We start from the raw sequence: 16,970 nt of genomic DNA, 5'->3' as shown, positions 1-16,970 counted from the left end.
CAGCGTAACTAGGTCGTTACTTTTCGAGGGGAAAAATAATTTCCAAGTGTAATTAGATATTCGCTGCGCCGGAGAGGAAACTACGGAAGAGGATGCTGCGTCTGCGCGGGTTCTCTGTTTTCCCGTTAAAGGCGTGACGCATTAATCAGCCGCGAGTTTTCTCGCTTTCCGCTTTCTTTCTATCGTTCTTGCGAATTTCTCGACGCTTCTTTACACGAACATAGTGTATACATTAAAGTCGGAATGGATAATTGGATAATTTACGTCTCCCGGGCTTTCTGCAAAATCATATTGAAAGAATAAATTTTTAAATAAAAAAAAAAAAAAACATAGTAGACGAAAACGAAAACCATCGATCGGAAAACACTTTCCATATTTCGTAAAACTAAACAGGTATGAAATATCGACGCGTACATATCTTCTCCGATTTATTATCGTAATGTATATAAGGATCATTTATAAAGTTATCTTTCGCTATTCAAGTCGTAAGTAGAAGAAAACGGAGCAAGGGAGAAAGATTAAAATATCTTCAACTGATATAGCTCAGCTTTCTTCGTTAATATCTACGGAAGCAGCACGGAAGCAATACGAAAATAAATGGTATCAAGAAATAATAAATGATTAGACGAAACTTAAGATTTACTTCGGATATTCTCAGACAGTCGAAATCCGTTGTCGAGATCCTTTATTCGGAATTATGCCCGTCTGTAATTTTCTCGTATATAAGGCTGTCTCAGGATAGCTCCCTAATTTATGAATCGTCGGGAAAAGATGTAAATACAATCGAAATGTTATCTACGGCTAGGGAGAAGAGAAAAGGGAAACGTTACGGGCGGCAACGAGATTAAAAAAATATATATCCCAAAGGCGTGCCCGATTCCACTCCAGCGACGATCGATCATTCGTATATATTACCATTTCCGCGGTGGAGTTCGGTGCGCGGAGAGAAAAAGAGGATATCCATCTTCCCGTGGCATTCGACGTCGACGTCTGGAGGTATACACTATCGTTGCCGGTGCTATGTAAGGGAACCATCGCTATTTCTCTCGAGAATGCGGCGGGAAATAAAAGTGACATCTCCCGCGCGCGCCGGCTAGACTATCTCTCTCATTATTTCCTTTTTACTTCGCCAATGACGGGCTATCGGATTCGCGATAATGAGCTGCAGTTTTTGTACGAGTCGAGCTCGGCCGCGAGGTATCTCCTTCACTTTCTCTCGCAAGAGTAAGTTTCTTGTTAATTTTACAAGGAGTCAAGTTTTACAAAAATTTTCAGAAAAAGTTCTAAAATCATTGAACAGGATTTTTTAAATTAAAAAATTAAGTCGATTGCGTTTTGTTTCTTATCTTGGGAAATACCAAGTAGCACCGGAACGATAAAAGAAGCGATATAAACGTGTGTAATCTAGACATTCAAATTGTAAACATTGAATATATTTAGGTTGTCTGAGTTTCCATGCGCTATACTCGAAATCGTAAATGGGAAGGAATCAATATCAATAACAATATCAATAAAATCTGCAAAACCAATTCAATCTAGCATTCCAATGTTGCTTCACTCCCGTGTATTCTTTATGGAGAAATTTAAATTGGATATATATATATATATATATATAGATATATATATATATATATATATATATATATATATTATGAAGAAATTAGTTCATACAATCATTTGCTAAATTTAATAGATCAAAGTTAAGAAAAAGCGTCTATGTTGTGACAATGATTAAATTTTCGATAGTTAAAGATAGTTAAAGATCGAAATTCCGGTAAATACCACTTTCTTTTGAAATGGATACCTTATATGTGTATTAATCGTGATGAATATGATCATAATAATATTATAATAATATTATAACGCTATTAAATATGACATTATTTGTTTTTATACTGACTCGCATATCATGTTTTAAATATACTTTTTGACGATAGATAAAGATGAATTCAAAACATAGCTTCACTTAGTTTCGTTCTTAACTTGTCGTAAAAATATTATTAAATTCTATATTGTATACTCTATTAAACAGGATTAATTATATCAATACATTATATCATGCACTATATATTATATCATGCACTATGTATGTAGGTTAGTTGTCAATGAATACGGTGTATTCACTGATGCAATTACTTAACGAGATAAAGCATACAAGTTAAACCGAGTCGGAATCGAAATAGAACGGTGGTCAACAGTATGTGGTCCTGATTCGATCGGTTCGTTTGCGAAAGCTGGTGAAAATAGAAAATGAAAATAGTAATTTCACGGCATAGTGGCGGAAGAGGTAAAGAAGACGATGGAGGATGTCTGAAAGAAGGCTGACGTGCCCGAAAGACGAAAGGCGAAACGAGTAGCGCGCCAAGAAGGAGAAAAATACGAGAGAAAACGAGGGAGGAGACAGGCGTGATTCGAATCTCGTGCGATGCGAAGACGTAGTAGTAGGTGCGCCCTTTGCCGCTCCGGGACTTCCTTACCACTTTTTCGAACTCCGCGCGCACGTTCCGCCTCTCCACTTCGCCTGTTCTTATTCCCGGTTTCGATTAATCCTTACACTACGCTCGAAGCTTGTAATAGTGGCAGCAATCTTGGAGAAGGCGCCATTTTTTGGTAAAAATTAATTAAATTACCTAAAAATTATTTTAAAATATTCCTCTGTTCATTCGCATTCAATTCAACAGAAAATTCTCTCAAAATCAGAGTTTACAAATTTTTTATTGATAAAATGCCGAGAGATAATAATTTCGACAAAACGATGGTACGTTTATGTTCGTAAAAAAAACAACTAGCTTCGCTAGATTAAATAATGAAAAATAACAATATTTCATTCCATTTATTCGATTCTAATAGCCGGTCGATTTGACGAGCAAATAAACCGATGTAAAATTAATTTCAAATTAAGATTATGAACAGAGCAAGCTACGTCAATTGGGTGGGCAGCACCACCAAAACGAGCGACAAATTGTGATTAGTCGGCGTCCCTTCGCGCCTGGCAATCCATTAGGGCGACGGGGATCTTCTGATTAAAATTCACCACCTCCTTCATTCCATCGTCATTAAGACGGTCGCAAAATCGTGTCTGCTCTTCCCGGTCCAGCCAAAGTTGCGACTACTCCGAACGGGAAGATAAAGAGGCTGCATGAGAAAAAGATAGTGGCATGAAACTGGCGACACAGAGAGCATCGTGTCGTTATGAAATGAAACTTACTGTCTCGTGTACTGCGAGGAATGCGGCGAATGTACCGCCGTGTGCGCGTGAAAACATCGGTGAATGCGAAAGTAATCATTCGACATGATTAATGGAACTCTCATCTGGATCGCTTCAGCCGAGGCGGGATAAACCTCAAAAGAATGGATATGTTTTTGCAAGCGCATAGCTTCGCAAAAAAGGATGAATTTTCTATTTATGTAGATACATACAAGTTTCATTTTCATTTAAAATTTCATCTCGTGTAGTTGATTCGCATAACAGAGATCAACAACAAAAGATATCTCTCAAAGATCTGAATTGAAATAGAATTGAACAAACACGCGCATTTTCCTACGTTGCATTCCCGCTTTCACAATAGAAATCGATTCGCCATAAATGACAGACATCGTCGCGAATCGAGCGAAGGCAATGCGTTAGAAAAATGGCTCTACGTAAATTCATATATTGAGGATATTCAGGATATTGCGGATTAGGATACATAAGTAGATGAAGCGAGGAATATCTTCAGAGGATATCCAGTCCAGTTCCTGGAGAGTCGTGCTACTTCTTGGTCCCCGTCCAGCCGTGATGGTGCTCGAACTATTTTCTGAATACGTAACTCTCTTGCCTGCGGAGAGGCAGACGGCCAAATATTCATGCGACCTCATATCGTGAAATGCAAACGGATGATTCGTCTCTTGCGATACGTAAACTGGATTATGCGCCACTGAGCCGGGGATAGAATCGTAGTGAGGGGTGTATAGCAGATAAAATAGAAAAGCGGAGGAGCCCTACGGGCCGTCTAACGCAGACTCGAAGAATATAAAATCAAAGGGACTTAAGATTCTAAAACATTGAATGCCTGCGCAACTTTGTTGCCTCCGCAGAGCAGTTATGCCTTTCGGGAACAGCCTCGCTAAAGTGAATTTAAAATAAGTGATTCTTCTTGCTCTTTATATGATTTTGTCAATTTTTCATAATAATAACACATATACACGTATACAAATATATAAAATTGTATGTATCTTAAAACTGTATAAATAATATTTAAGTAAAATCGTTTATGCAATGAGAAAATCTTTATATAATAATAATCCTTATATAATCTACACTTGCATAAAAAGCTTTTGTAACTTTATTCTTTATAATTAAAATAATTAGAAGATAAATTAAATTTATGTATATATCATATTAGTAATTTAATAAAAATATTATTTTCAAAAACACGAGTTTTGAAAGACAAAAGCTCGTATTTTCCTGTAAAATTTTTATTTTTAAAAGTGCAATATGATTTTAAACTAAAATTATATTTCAATATTATACTTCAAGTTTTCACTATTACACGTTCACGTATGATTTCCAGAATATTGTAATTAATGTTAATAGTACACTGTTGGAAAAAATGTGTTGAATTTAACATAAATCGCATGTTCCAAAGGGTCCACTCAAAATTTTGTGTTAATTTAACATAATATGGATGTGTTAAATAGTAACACCGACACTATATTAATATTTCAACAAAAAAGAAATATACTCTTGATCTTAATTTGAAGTTAATTGTGTATTACAATTAACATAATTTTTATGATAAAATAACATGTCGAGACGCGTCAAAATTCAAGACTGTGCCGAAACCACACAAAAAATAATAACAAGTCATCCCCACTCCTATTATAGAATAAAACCAATATTTTTTTTGTGTAAATTTTAACATATTGAATAAATATGTACGAATTGTGTTATTTTAACACATTTCTTAAATCATTTTAATAATTTTACATTTTATATTTGTTATGTTGTTGTTATATTTGTTAAGATCAGGTTAACATAGTAGACATGTGTTACATTTACATATAAATATGTAGGTTATTTAACACAAAAATTTTAACAAGGACCGATTTTAACACAAATACAAAATGTTTTTTACTGTGTATTAATAATATTAATGGTACAATTTTTTTCTGTTTTCTAATTATTTCCAAAAAAACAAATGTATAAAATACGTACGTACACACACACACACACACACACACACACACACACACACACACACACACACACACACACACACACACACACACACACACACACACACACACACACACACACACACACACACACACACACACACACACACACACACACACACACACACACACACACACACACACACACACACACACGTGTATACATGCACGCGCATATCTTTTTGTTTTCACTTTACTATTTGAAACTTTGTGGTGTTTATTTTAAATTCTGTTAAATCATTTTACTTTTTGATTTTTAAGAGCCAACTACTACTGATATTTAATGACATTTTTGTTTGCTTTAAATTTTTACTTTAAATTTTTTAACATAGATAGAGATTAAAATTTTCGTATCAAGATTCGATCGTAATTTAAACGATAAACTAACCAAACGGGATGAATGGATGGAGAAAGTATTGTCCTAAAAGAGAACACCTCTGTCTGTGCCGAGAATTGTTTACTCATCCCCGTGATGTGTTTGCGCATTCTCAATAGAACATTGTTGTTTTACTAAAATTTTTTCTCTTTCCAATAGAAAGTACAACCAAAGTACGCCCAAAAAATTTTGCTTTGTACAAATAAATTCTCTTTTGCCAGTAGACACGAATAAAATTTGGAAATTGCTAGCACAATTTTTCCCTCCAAGTTAAAATCCATCTTAAAAATAGTTTGTTTAACAAAAAGTAATTAAGATAGAAAAATAAATTACGCATCAATAATCAAATTGTGGGAAATATGATAAAACAATAATAAGTCTACTTTATTTTAAGGATTATATGTTCTAATTAAAACTTTATTTAAGTTGATTTTACGTGCTCAACTCGTGGTCGGATACGCATAGAAACGTATACGCAGTGACAAAAAACTTTTCCTCTCATTTCTCCGGCTGATATGTCTGCTTACTTTTTGTTCGCAGAAAGTTACGAACGATAGCATCCGCTTAGTATTATGCTGGTACGAAGTTTTTCGACTGCCGGCACGTAGTTGACTCGCTGAACAATATTTTCGTGCTCGGACAAGCCGATAAAAAGTTCTGGAATACTTTCCGTAATTAACTACTATACGATGCCGGAAAAAATAAGAAAAAAGGAAACCGCAACCAATGACAGGCAGTCGTACGTTCGTCTATATAAGCAAAAAAAGAAAAAGAGCGATAGTGGAACAAATAATTTTTTATTTAGAACAATGCAACGTGGAGGAAGTAGAAACGGTCAGTTTAGATGGAAACAAACTTCGCCAGAACAGATTAATTTTCCATGCCGTTTTCCTATCGGGGAACTGTTCCATTATCGATCCTGTTGCTGACGATGCTGCCGTAGGAGGTCATCCGTATAGTGTTGCGTGAGGTCACAGTTGTGCAACAAATTGTAATAGGAAACACCTTGACATCCGAGCAAGATTGAATGAATTGCCCGGTTGTAATATAAAAAAATAATGTAATTTTCGAATTACATGCGACGTAATAATAACTATAAAACCGATCTCTTCCTCATAACGATGAGGGCCGGCATTTCGTCTACCGTAGACGATAGACAAAAAACGGGCGCGCTAAAATTTATATTAATATTCATGAAACACACGTGTTCCTAGCCACGATTACATCTCCGCGTGCGGATGCGCGTATTACGTCCCTCTATATACAACGCTGGCGAAAATTGCAAATGCTGTATCACGCGACCCTCGGGATTTTACGTATTTCGCGGCCGACGATCAATCGCCTAGCTCTCTGCCTATAAACACAGGGGCTGACGTTGGGTTACGAAATATTAATTTCCGAGAACCCGGCTGCGGCGTAGCATATGATTAAATCGTCTTGGTAAAAAAGGGCGTTCGGAGAGTTCGTTAAATGTTTCCCGTAGATGTGCACGCGTACAATTTCAAGGTAGTTTAAAATAGATCTCTCGTATTCTGTAAATAAGGCACATACATAAAGACACATGGAATTGTTAAAATAGAAAATAGAAACAAAAACTATATTTAAACTATCATTTTTAAGCCTAATTTTTTATGCAATTTTTTTGTTTTTAAAATGATAATTAATAACGTAATATTTAACTATTTTTAATATTTTACTATTTTTAAAAAAATTATATGTATTTATAATATACATTATTTTATATGTATATAGGTATTTGATAATTGACACATTGCTCATGTACAAACAGAGCGAGTTAAACTGAGCAAAAAGTTCTCTCATTAAATGAGTACGTATTTGCTCGGCCTCTTGGCAAATGCAAGCGTGTGGCGAGATACAACTGTGCAGCTTTAGGCACATTCGCGATTGTTAGGAACGCGGTGAAATGCTTGAAGGTGATCTATAAATGATAAAGCATCTGACTATAATGCACACTTCCAAATATCTCGCCGCGTTCCTAGCAATCTTGAATGCTAGATAATCGTATTTCACCGTCGCGTTTGCATTTAATGTGAATTAGGATACACACTCATTCGATAGTTAATCATTAATTTCTTGTTATTATTGCAACAATCGCAAAATGGCAAAGAATTTTTCTATTCAGTTAAATCCGTTTTATCAACACCTGAGCAATGTACCATTAATTATTTCATCCTGTAACATATTTATTAAAATTCATATTTTAAAATTATTCACTCTTATGAAAGAAAATTTCTATAAAGTGAAAGAAACAAATCGTAATCATGAATGAACATGGCAAATAGTATAGCATACTAGTAATATCAGAAACCATTTCGAGAGATCTACCAAAGTAGTTAAGAGTATTAAAGAAAGAATAGGTATATACGTCATATCGATAATTCGATAAGCCACTAGATATTGCCGACCATTTCTCCCTTCCTTTTTTAAATATCCTCCAACTCATGAAGTACCAATCTGTTTCAGTAATAACTAGAGTAAACGATCGGACGTGACGTAACTGGTTTCCGGTGTTACTAAATCGGAAGCAATAAAATTGTCAAAGATATCGTCTAAAAATGAAGGAAGACCCATCTCCGAGGTCGACAATATATTTGCATGGCGTAACTATTACAGATTAATGTCGATTTTGTTTGCTCCAAAAATTAATACCTGCTGTATTATTTTCCTCATCTTCTTCTTCTTTTTCTTGACGATTAAATAACGGAAATACTCTTCGAGCAATTTTGTCTTAGCACGGAAATTTTATCTTATCATATCCCCTATATCTTTTAATATAACTCGTGATTTATAACACAATTGGGGATTTATTAAATTTCAATAAAATTTGATTGCATTTTAAAAAAATAGTCAATTGAGATAGATTATTTTGAAATAATTGAATATGAAATAAGAAATTTAATTTACAAGTTATTTAAATAAATTATAAAAACCGTTCAATGTAATTGCAAATTACATTATCAGCGCTATTAACATCAGCATTGTCCCTCTAACATCATGAGTAATTGACGTAGTATTTGATTCAACTAATTATCCGTCTGTGCGTCAATGTCTCGCCGGTGTTCGCTTCTGTCTCTCCCTAACCTACTAATTACGTACAAATATTCTGCTCTGCCAGCACTCCTTTCATGTAAACTTATACCGTCGTACATATGTACAGTGTATGTAGAGCTTGTTTAGATGGGAATCGCACAAGTTCAGGTAGAGAAGCAAACATCATCTGCGCACTTTGTAGTTTCGACGCGTATGCTTACTGATACTGATTGTATGCCGTTGTTTATCATGCCATCACTGGATTGCCGTAAGCATACTGCGAACTTAGAAATTACACGTTTCCAATTACTATTACCATGTTAATGACATTATTTTTCGCGTTAAGTCTTAGAAGTTTTCATCAATATACAAATTCTAAATTCGTTACATTGTTTTATGGTATAATATATATATGCAAAGTATTAAGATTTTTTTGTCTTAAAGAATTTAATGACAAGCAAGAAAGTTATAACTTCTGCTACACACACACACACACACACACACACACACACACACACACACACACACACACACACACACACACACACACACACACGACAGTTGACACACGACGCCATATTTTATCACAATCCTAGCTCGCAGGAATCTCTCGTTACGTTTACAAGAATGCGACGGGAGGCGCCGCACCAAAGCGCGAATGAAATGGATGCATGTAGCATTATAATTAATTAATTGCGTCTAAAACTTACCAATTGTGGTGAGCACTGTCAGAGAATAGAGGAATGCCTTCGCGAAGTTCCATTCGTACTCCGGCACATGGCGTTCCGTTACAGTTTCGCTGGTGGAACTCCCGGTGTATGTTCCTGCATTTTGGGTCGCCATCATGTCCTCCGTGATCCTTTTCACTAGTTGGTCCTGAAATCGCGCAATCTCCTGGTCGGCCAATTTCGTCCAGTTCTCACGGTAGAGAACATTCAAGTGCTCGGTAATCATCCATATGCTCTCCACGGTCTTTGTCCGGGCCTCGTGATTCAGCTTCGTCACACCAAAAGTTATTAATTAGGCGACGTTTGAAATATTGTCAGATATCGCGGATTATACGTCTACGTTTATCTTAGGATTATAATAGACATATTGTCAATTAAATTGAATTTACGCTTGTTAATTAAAATACATTAGATGTGAATGCAATACGTTTCGCAGCTTATCTTGACAAACGCTAAACTCTCTATGATTGCTCCATTATTGGACCGCACAGCGGAATAAAATTCAGGAGTTTCTCACAAAGAAAAGGTAAATTAATAAAATACAACGGGAAGCTATTTTTTTCCATCGGTGCAAAGATGAAATCAAACGAATTGTTTACAAAAAGAGTGCAAATATTCAACCGTTCGCTGATTGCTATCCAGAGAACAATCCGTTGTTACTATTATTGGCCGGAAGCAACAGACAGCATCCTTTGTGCCGCAATGTCCTCGGGGAATACGCTTTTCCTTTAAAGCGTAAGGATAGCGGAAAAGAAGCACGATCGATAAAACTTCGTTGAAACGAGCGCTCGCGCCAGAACGCACCGATAATTCGATTGACTTCGGGTTCACTGAGGTCACCTCAGGTAGAAAAGCGGAATGAAACCGGAGACGTGACGATAAATCGAGAGCTGGTGCCGCCGGAACTGTTTGCTTCTCCTCCGGGGAAAGAGAAGCAAAAACAAGTTCGTGGCTTACGTCCACGGCACACAACGGCGACGAAAACCGTGATGCACTCATAGTATCGACAAATCTGTTTACTCTCTTTCTATTATTTTTACTCTTATTGCTTGTATACGTAGTGTACACATACTACACGATTATTATGAAATATTTTTATGACTTTTTGAACTTAAGAGCTAGTTCCGCCATACATCTCCGTTGGATATAACTTCTTGTAATCTATGATATATAGACGGCCACATTTGAGCGTGATGAGCGTATACTTCTTGAAAAGGAAATTGTGCATGATTTAAAAATATGTTTCAAAATATGTTTATTTTCCTGTTTCCCGCTAAAAGTGCAACAATATTTCTCTAAATAAGAAGAATCTAGGTATACGATAAACGAATATGAAGTAATTTTATTTCTCACCTGTTTTAGCCAAGCGCTGGTGTTCCGTCTGGTGTGCTGCTGATTTCCAGCCACCGTCGTGGCAAGGGTCCTTTGTTGCAGACCAACGCCATCGACGGTCCCGTTCTCGATGGCTAGGAAGATGAAGCTGCCCAATAAGGTGTAGGCTACGAGAAGGGCGCATATCCCGAGGTTTATGATAAATCCCTTCAAAAAGGAATGCTGACTGGCTTTGTCAGGCACACCGCCGAAGCACAAGCATCTCACTTGGCGAGACGGATGCGTCTTCGAGCGTTCCGACGTCGATCTCTTCAGAGACGAGGTGTTGCCGTTGTTCGCCGGCTTGAAACCCTCGTAAGCTCTGTAATGTCTAACGTTGTCCTTCTCCATCCTCTCTTCTTTATTCTACCTACCGAGAATCACCGAGTCCTATCACCGTCAATTTCACGTTTGTTGCCGGATATATCGCCGTATGCGCGCATTTGCCACACACCACTTGTCGCGAATAATTAAGTTAACAGCCGAAGGCGAACGATTTATCGACTTTCGATAATTATATCGCGCTTCGTGGCGATGTCAAAGGTTTTGCACTCTGTTATCGATTTCCGGCCTGTCTGTTACTAATTCGTTCTCCACTTGTTTACGTTCATTCCTTCGTACGTTCCTTGTGCGTACAGTTATCTCGAATTATCATACTTTGCGATAAGAAAGCAAGACTCTTGACAGAAACGAAATTTTATAATAGAGTTTTCTTCGTACGCGCGTCCTCGGATCTCGTAGATTCAATCGCCACAGCCGCATGACTGAAGTTTCGCGCGAGCTATAATCTAGGGGACGGATTTCTTCGCGTTTCTTCGACCAGCACTCAAATTCACCGGCGTCATTCGACCAGATGTCACTTTGATTTTCGTCACTGTCGATTTCTTATTACGACGCGCGGTCGAAATCGCTCGACTGGATGATATCCTGGCAGGATCTTCTGACAGCAAAGGGATGCTCGACCGTACGTAGTGCGGACACTTCCGTCATTTTTCCATAGCACGATCGTCCTGCCTGGAATGTGGATTGGAATTCTATAGAGAAAATCGATGCTCGAAATATGTTCTGCGATATTAGTTACCTCCCAGAATCCTTTTGTCGCGAACACTGATGGTTGATATTGTAAAAATATTCTTTTGCAAAAGGAGGAAGATGTTTTAAAAACTTTAATCCAAAAATTTATTTTCTAGCTTTAATCTTTCAACATTACTACAATTAGCTTTACTTAGCAAAATTAGAACAAAATAGGTAGATACACGCAGCTAAAACGCTCTTTAAAACAAATAATGCTTTCCTTAATTTTTTGTAAGAAAAGAAAGAAGTAAGCGTCGTACGTAACGTGACGTAAGAACAATTACTCATTCTTCGTTGCATTGTGAGTACCACATCAACTTGTGCAGTGTTAACGGCTCGAGTTATATGACTTAATTTAAGTTCGTAAACGAATCACGATATCAGTGTTACTTCGTACTCTCTAATGCATTACGTGGAAAATGGATGAAAAATATCGCCTTCGAGAAACCGTGGCTACTAATCTTTTCTCCCTTCCTCTCTCTCTCTATCTCTTTCTTCTCTTTCCTCTGTATCTCTCACTCCTTCTTTCATCGGGAAAACAGAAACTTAGAGAACGGCATGGAGGAAATTTTCGAAAGAGTCTCCATGAGTCACTTAAACTTTCTCCTTACCGTCTGAATCCGAAGCCGCTCAGTTTTCCGCTCTCCCATCTTTCCTTCGAGTCCGCGTGCAAAAAACGAATGGCAGCGGAAGAAGGTGGAGCACGGTTCGTCGGCAAGCGATAGAAACTTCAAAGCCTCATTCCAACAAACTGGATTTCCGTAATAAGCAAGTCCGATGTACGTCCGTGGGCGCCGGTTCGCGCTTGCTGAATGTTTTAGTGAAGCTTTTTCCTTATTTTATCTCTTCGTCCTCGGCGAATCTCCCCGCCGTTTTAATGCACCGTCGGGCACTCGCGAGCAATCTCTATAGAGAATTGGACTTTTCGCACGTTGGGAAGCCGATTAGCACGCCCGAAGTCGAACCAGTAATTTACTTGTGTCTTTCACGTGCCACGAGCGGAACGGTTGCACTCGCCGCATGTAAATAAATCGCGTGTTGTCTTCTGAATTTCTCTTGAAGCTTAGAGGAACGTCGCCACTTTACTGCTTCGCTGAGTTCTGAAAGAAAGAAAGAAAAAAAAAGAGATTCAATTATTTACATTACTTTCCTCGAAAGAACGTTAAGTAATTAACACTCAAGACACTCGATTATCGTGTCTCGACATCGTGTCTCGATAATCTTTTTGCCGCGTAGAAACAATTCTACAAATTATCTGTATAGCATTCATACCCTTAATATCGAGAGGCACTCGTGCTTTCGTATTATTGGAGAATTCAGTGCACTCGAACGAATTTTATTTTCAATCGGAATTTGTGAGAATCCCGACATCGGCGTTGCTCGTCCGTGACTGTTTCGACGTCCTAAGAAAGACGGTTGAATTCCAGAAGGACTTTCGACGTAGAATTATTCGAGGGCCCTGGGGGAAATCGCGGGAAACTTTCGAGCTACGTGTTTTCCTGTGTACTTGCACTCGGTCACCTGGAGCTTTCCAACGAGGACAATAATCGACGGTCATGGTAGACTCTACTATTATGGCAAGTACAGAAAAAGAAAGAGAAGGCGAGTTGAGAGACGAGCGATAGACGGCTCGGGGATAGAAGTCCGCGGATCGAGAAAACGTCGATGGATTCCGCGCGGAAAATATTGCTTTCTTCGTACGTTCGACATCCATAAATGCATAGCAAGATCAACCGATCCGCGACACCGTCTTCTTTATTCTTCACTGTGATTTAAGACTCAAGCTCGGAAGATACGGTCGGCTTTGAAACTTTCATGAAAAATGATTTGCATAATGCGTAAGCCGGTGGATGATCCGCGCCCAGAAATGTAACGCAATATTTTCAATATTAAAATACATAAAATAATATTTCGTCCCTGCTCCACAATTGAATGCCAATAGTGTCTTCCTCATAATTAGACAAGATCCGATTAATCCGTCTAATTATATATCGTAGAATTAATTTCAATTTAAACGGTTATAACAATGCCAATATGGTTATAACAATGCCAATTCCATGATAGCCAACCCTCATGGAACTCTCAGTAATACTGAGGGGAAGTCAGATCCATAGGTGCATAGTGGAACATCTCCCAGAATTCATCCTCTACTACCGGTCATTCGCATTCATAGCCGTCTAAATATGCACAATATACACGATCTTGTATAACGAGAAACCACTTCCCGACAATCGCATTCACACAAACACGGAAATCGAAGTAAGCACGTCGGATACTAACTCGACGCTAATTTATCGTTTGGCGTGATCGATCGTTGCGCTCGATCGGCCACCGTTCTCTGCGGCGAAGAAACGATTCTGCCGCGAACAAACTGCCAAGCCAGACCGTCGATCGTAAATCGGATCTGATCTCTCCTTCTTTCGTCTCATGCATTTGCAACCTTCCTTCCTTCCTTTCTTACAACTTATTTACGAGCTTGCGTTTCCAACGTCGCGAACAATTTTATAAAATCATATTTGTCTGTTATATATTGTCTGTCTGTGTTTATCATTTATTGTTAATAATTATCGATAGCTCTTTAAGCTTGTACATTGTGTGAACGACGTTATAAGACCGCGTGATCGCTGGTGTGTAACAAACACCAGCCGCCTCTACTCTAAAGATGATAAAAGCGTGCCTTGAGAGAATTAACCTCGATTTTTTTTCATAAAGTTAACATATATTGACAGGATACTTAAATAGAGTGTCTTATAAAACATAAAATAATATATGCTTAAACTTCCCGCATCTTAATATCATAAAATCTAATAATAGAAAAAAAAATACGAAGAAAATTAAAGTCGATGAAAATAAATTCAAATGTGCATATTTCACGTTTTTTTTTTTTTTTTTTTATATAAATTCTACTCGATATCAAACATGCCATCACTTCGTGGAATTTCATGGAATTTCGTTGGAATTTTGTCAAATTTAAAACTGCACGTCTCATGTTGAAACGTTATTTCACAGAGAGATTGCATCGCAGCTGGCTCGTACATTAACATTTATAACCAATTCACAGCGAGAATCGAAGGATAACCGAAGGTACAAAAGTCGATTACATCACCGATAGTTTCGTTGTCTACGAAGGTAGAGGTTTATGGGGGTGGTTCTCGCGGTATATGGAAAAGCAGAGATGGACAGGAGAAAGATGAGAAGAGGAAGGAAAAGAGAGAGGGCGACAAAGCAAAAAATGTGTAAGGGAGGAATGAAATGCGAAGAGAAGAGCAAGGGGCAAGGGGGGGATATGAAATGCAATTTTTCCGTTCGGCGCTTTTTCCAACGACAGGGGAACCACCTGTGCTCGTCTCAGCGACTTTTAAATTCGTACCATTGTCGGCTCTATTTGCTGAAAAATGTTTATTCAATTTCGTTTACCGTCACTGCAAGATATTTACCCGGTCGCTTTTGCTCGAACAGTTCTCGCACCACCGCGAACGATGGGACTTGGATGACGCAGGGATACGATGAGGACCGAGAGGAAGCGGGGAGGATCGGAGTGAGTAAGTTCACAATATGTACAAGATCGCATTTTCCTAGGCTTCTAGGAAAACTGCATCGCGCAGATATCAAAAATAGATTTCAACTTATAAAAAAAAAATCTGTATATTTTCAGGTTGTCAACGTTGGCCCAGATTGCATTGATGTTTAAACTAATATTTGAGATTTATCATGCGACAAGAATTCGCCAGATAAATTGAAGGAATTGTACAAAGAATTGTATAGAAATCGCGAGTCACGTAGAACATTCGAAAGCTTTCCTCGAGCGACATACGATTGCATTTCGCACGGATATAAATCTATAGAATAAATCGGGCGATCTTAATCATTGCGACGAAAATAGGGTCGTATATGCGGGCTGAATTACGATGAGTCGAGAATGAAGTTACGAGTATTCTCTCTCGACTCCGCGTCGACTTTGTCCGGTTTTGTGTATCAGCGAACGAGATCGCTGTCGGCGATAGAAATTTATGGCAGAATCGAAACCCTCGAAAATTTCATTAAGCCGTCCGTACAGCGATATTGAGAATCGACGGCGAACCGATCGAAAATGGAAGTTACTATCGCGATACAATGTATTTGATGTAACTACCTAGACTATGCGCAAAAAGTGAGTTTTTGTGGCTTATATTCATATATACGCCAATTAATCATAGCCATCAAGCATAGAAAATATTTCAAAGATGTATTAAAAAGACAATGTAACAAAAAAGTTCTAAAAATTAACTAGTTTATTTCTGTAAATTAAAAATCAAAATCATCTTCTACAAATATTTTTAAAAATAATAAAATGTTAGACATACAAATAATTTCAACATTTCACCGCACATAAGATACGACCTTTTTAATAAAATCTCACAATTTTATTTTCAAATGAAGAGAATTACTATCTTTAATTCTTCCAAACATTGATTATTCAATATAAGACATTTAAGATTAAGTTAAGTTTTCTCTGATCAGTTTGCCCACCGAAAATATCGAAAGAGGAAATCTTCTGCTTAGTAACTTTTCTTAGCGTCCCAAGCGAATTTCAGCCTTATGTTTCTAACTTTTTCTTTAGGATCATTTGGGTTAGTCGTACGGTCTTATCTGCGCAAATTGAGCACACCGAGTGCACCGAGACGACTACGGACATAACCGCGGGAAGGGACTAGTAAGAAACAAATAACAACGATACATTTTCGCACAGCTGTTCGGTAAACTTTACCATTGCTGTGCCGCGCCGCGCTTGTCTGATCAATGAGCGCCGCGACTACTTACGTGCCTCGGTGTGGTTAACGTCTCGTGATATCTCTGCAATGCTGCGTAATAAAGAAAACTCGGAATTTTATAGGGCGACATACATGTGTATGGGTGGAGGCCGATATCCACATTGCTAAAGCTACTTGAAGCGAATTCTTTCGCGATTCGGACTTATTAGACTTATTAGACTCTGTCGCGATACGAGACATCTTGATGTTTTCTGGATTTTGCTTTCGAGCAATATCAAAACCGTATCGAGTCGTTACACTCGGATTTTCCGTCGCGGAGAAACTTGCGCGTGTTTCAACCCGCCCCGCGAAGTTTCTCGTTAAGGACACACCGAGACGCGAATGAGCAACTTGTCGATAACG

The 16,970-nt window shown here is 37.9% G+C and overlaps 1 protein-coding gene across 9 annotated transcripts in view; it reads right to left on the bottom strand.

Annotated features, from left to right (window-relative positions):
- Nucleotides 1–16,970, bottom strand: part of LOC105422573 (uncharacterized) — a 211,992-nt gene that overhangs the window by 50,607 nt on the left and 144,415 nt on the right. For all 9 annotated transcript variants that reach the window (XM_089075884.1, XM_089075888.1, XM_089075892.1 and 6 more), the window contains 3 exons: nucleotides 12,429–12,917; nucleotides 10,726–11,757; nucleotides 9,355–9,640 (listed from right to left, as the gene is read on the bottom strand). In XM_089075884.1, the coding sequence (XP_088932010.1) occupies nucleotides 9,355–9,640; nucleotides 10,726–11,094 (655 nt within the window). In that variant the 5' untranslated portion in view covers nucleotides 11,095–11,757; nucleotides 12,429–12,917. The remainder of the gene's footprint in view (nucleotides 1–9,354; nucleotides 9,641–10,725; nucleotides 11,758–12,428; nucleotides 12,918–16,970) is intronic.

The sequence above is a fragment of the Pogonomyrmex barbatus genome, unplaced genomic scaffold (genome assembly GCF_055798465.1).
Source record: "Pogonomyrmex barbatus isolate J1 unplaced genomic scaffold, ASM5579846v1 scaffold2, whole genome shotgun sequence".
In the NCBI taxonomy this organism is placed as follows: domain Eukaryota; kingdom Metazoa; phylum Arthropoda; class Insecta; order Hymenoptera; family Formicidae; genus Pogonomyrmex; species Pogonomyrmex barbatus.
Note: the sequence above shows the minus strand (reverse complement) of the source record. Positions and strands in the feature narration are given on the sequence as shown.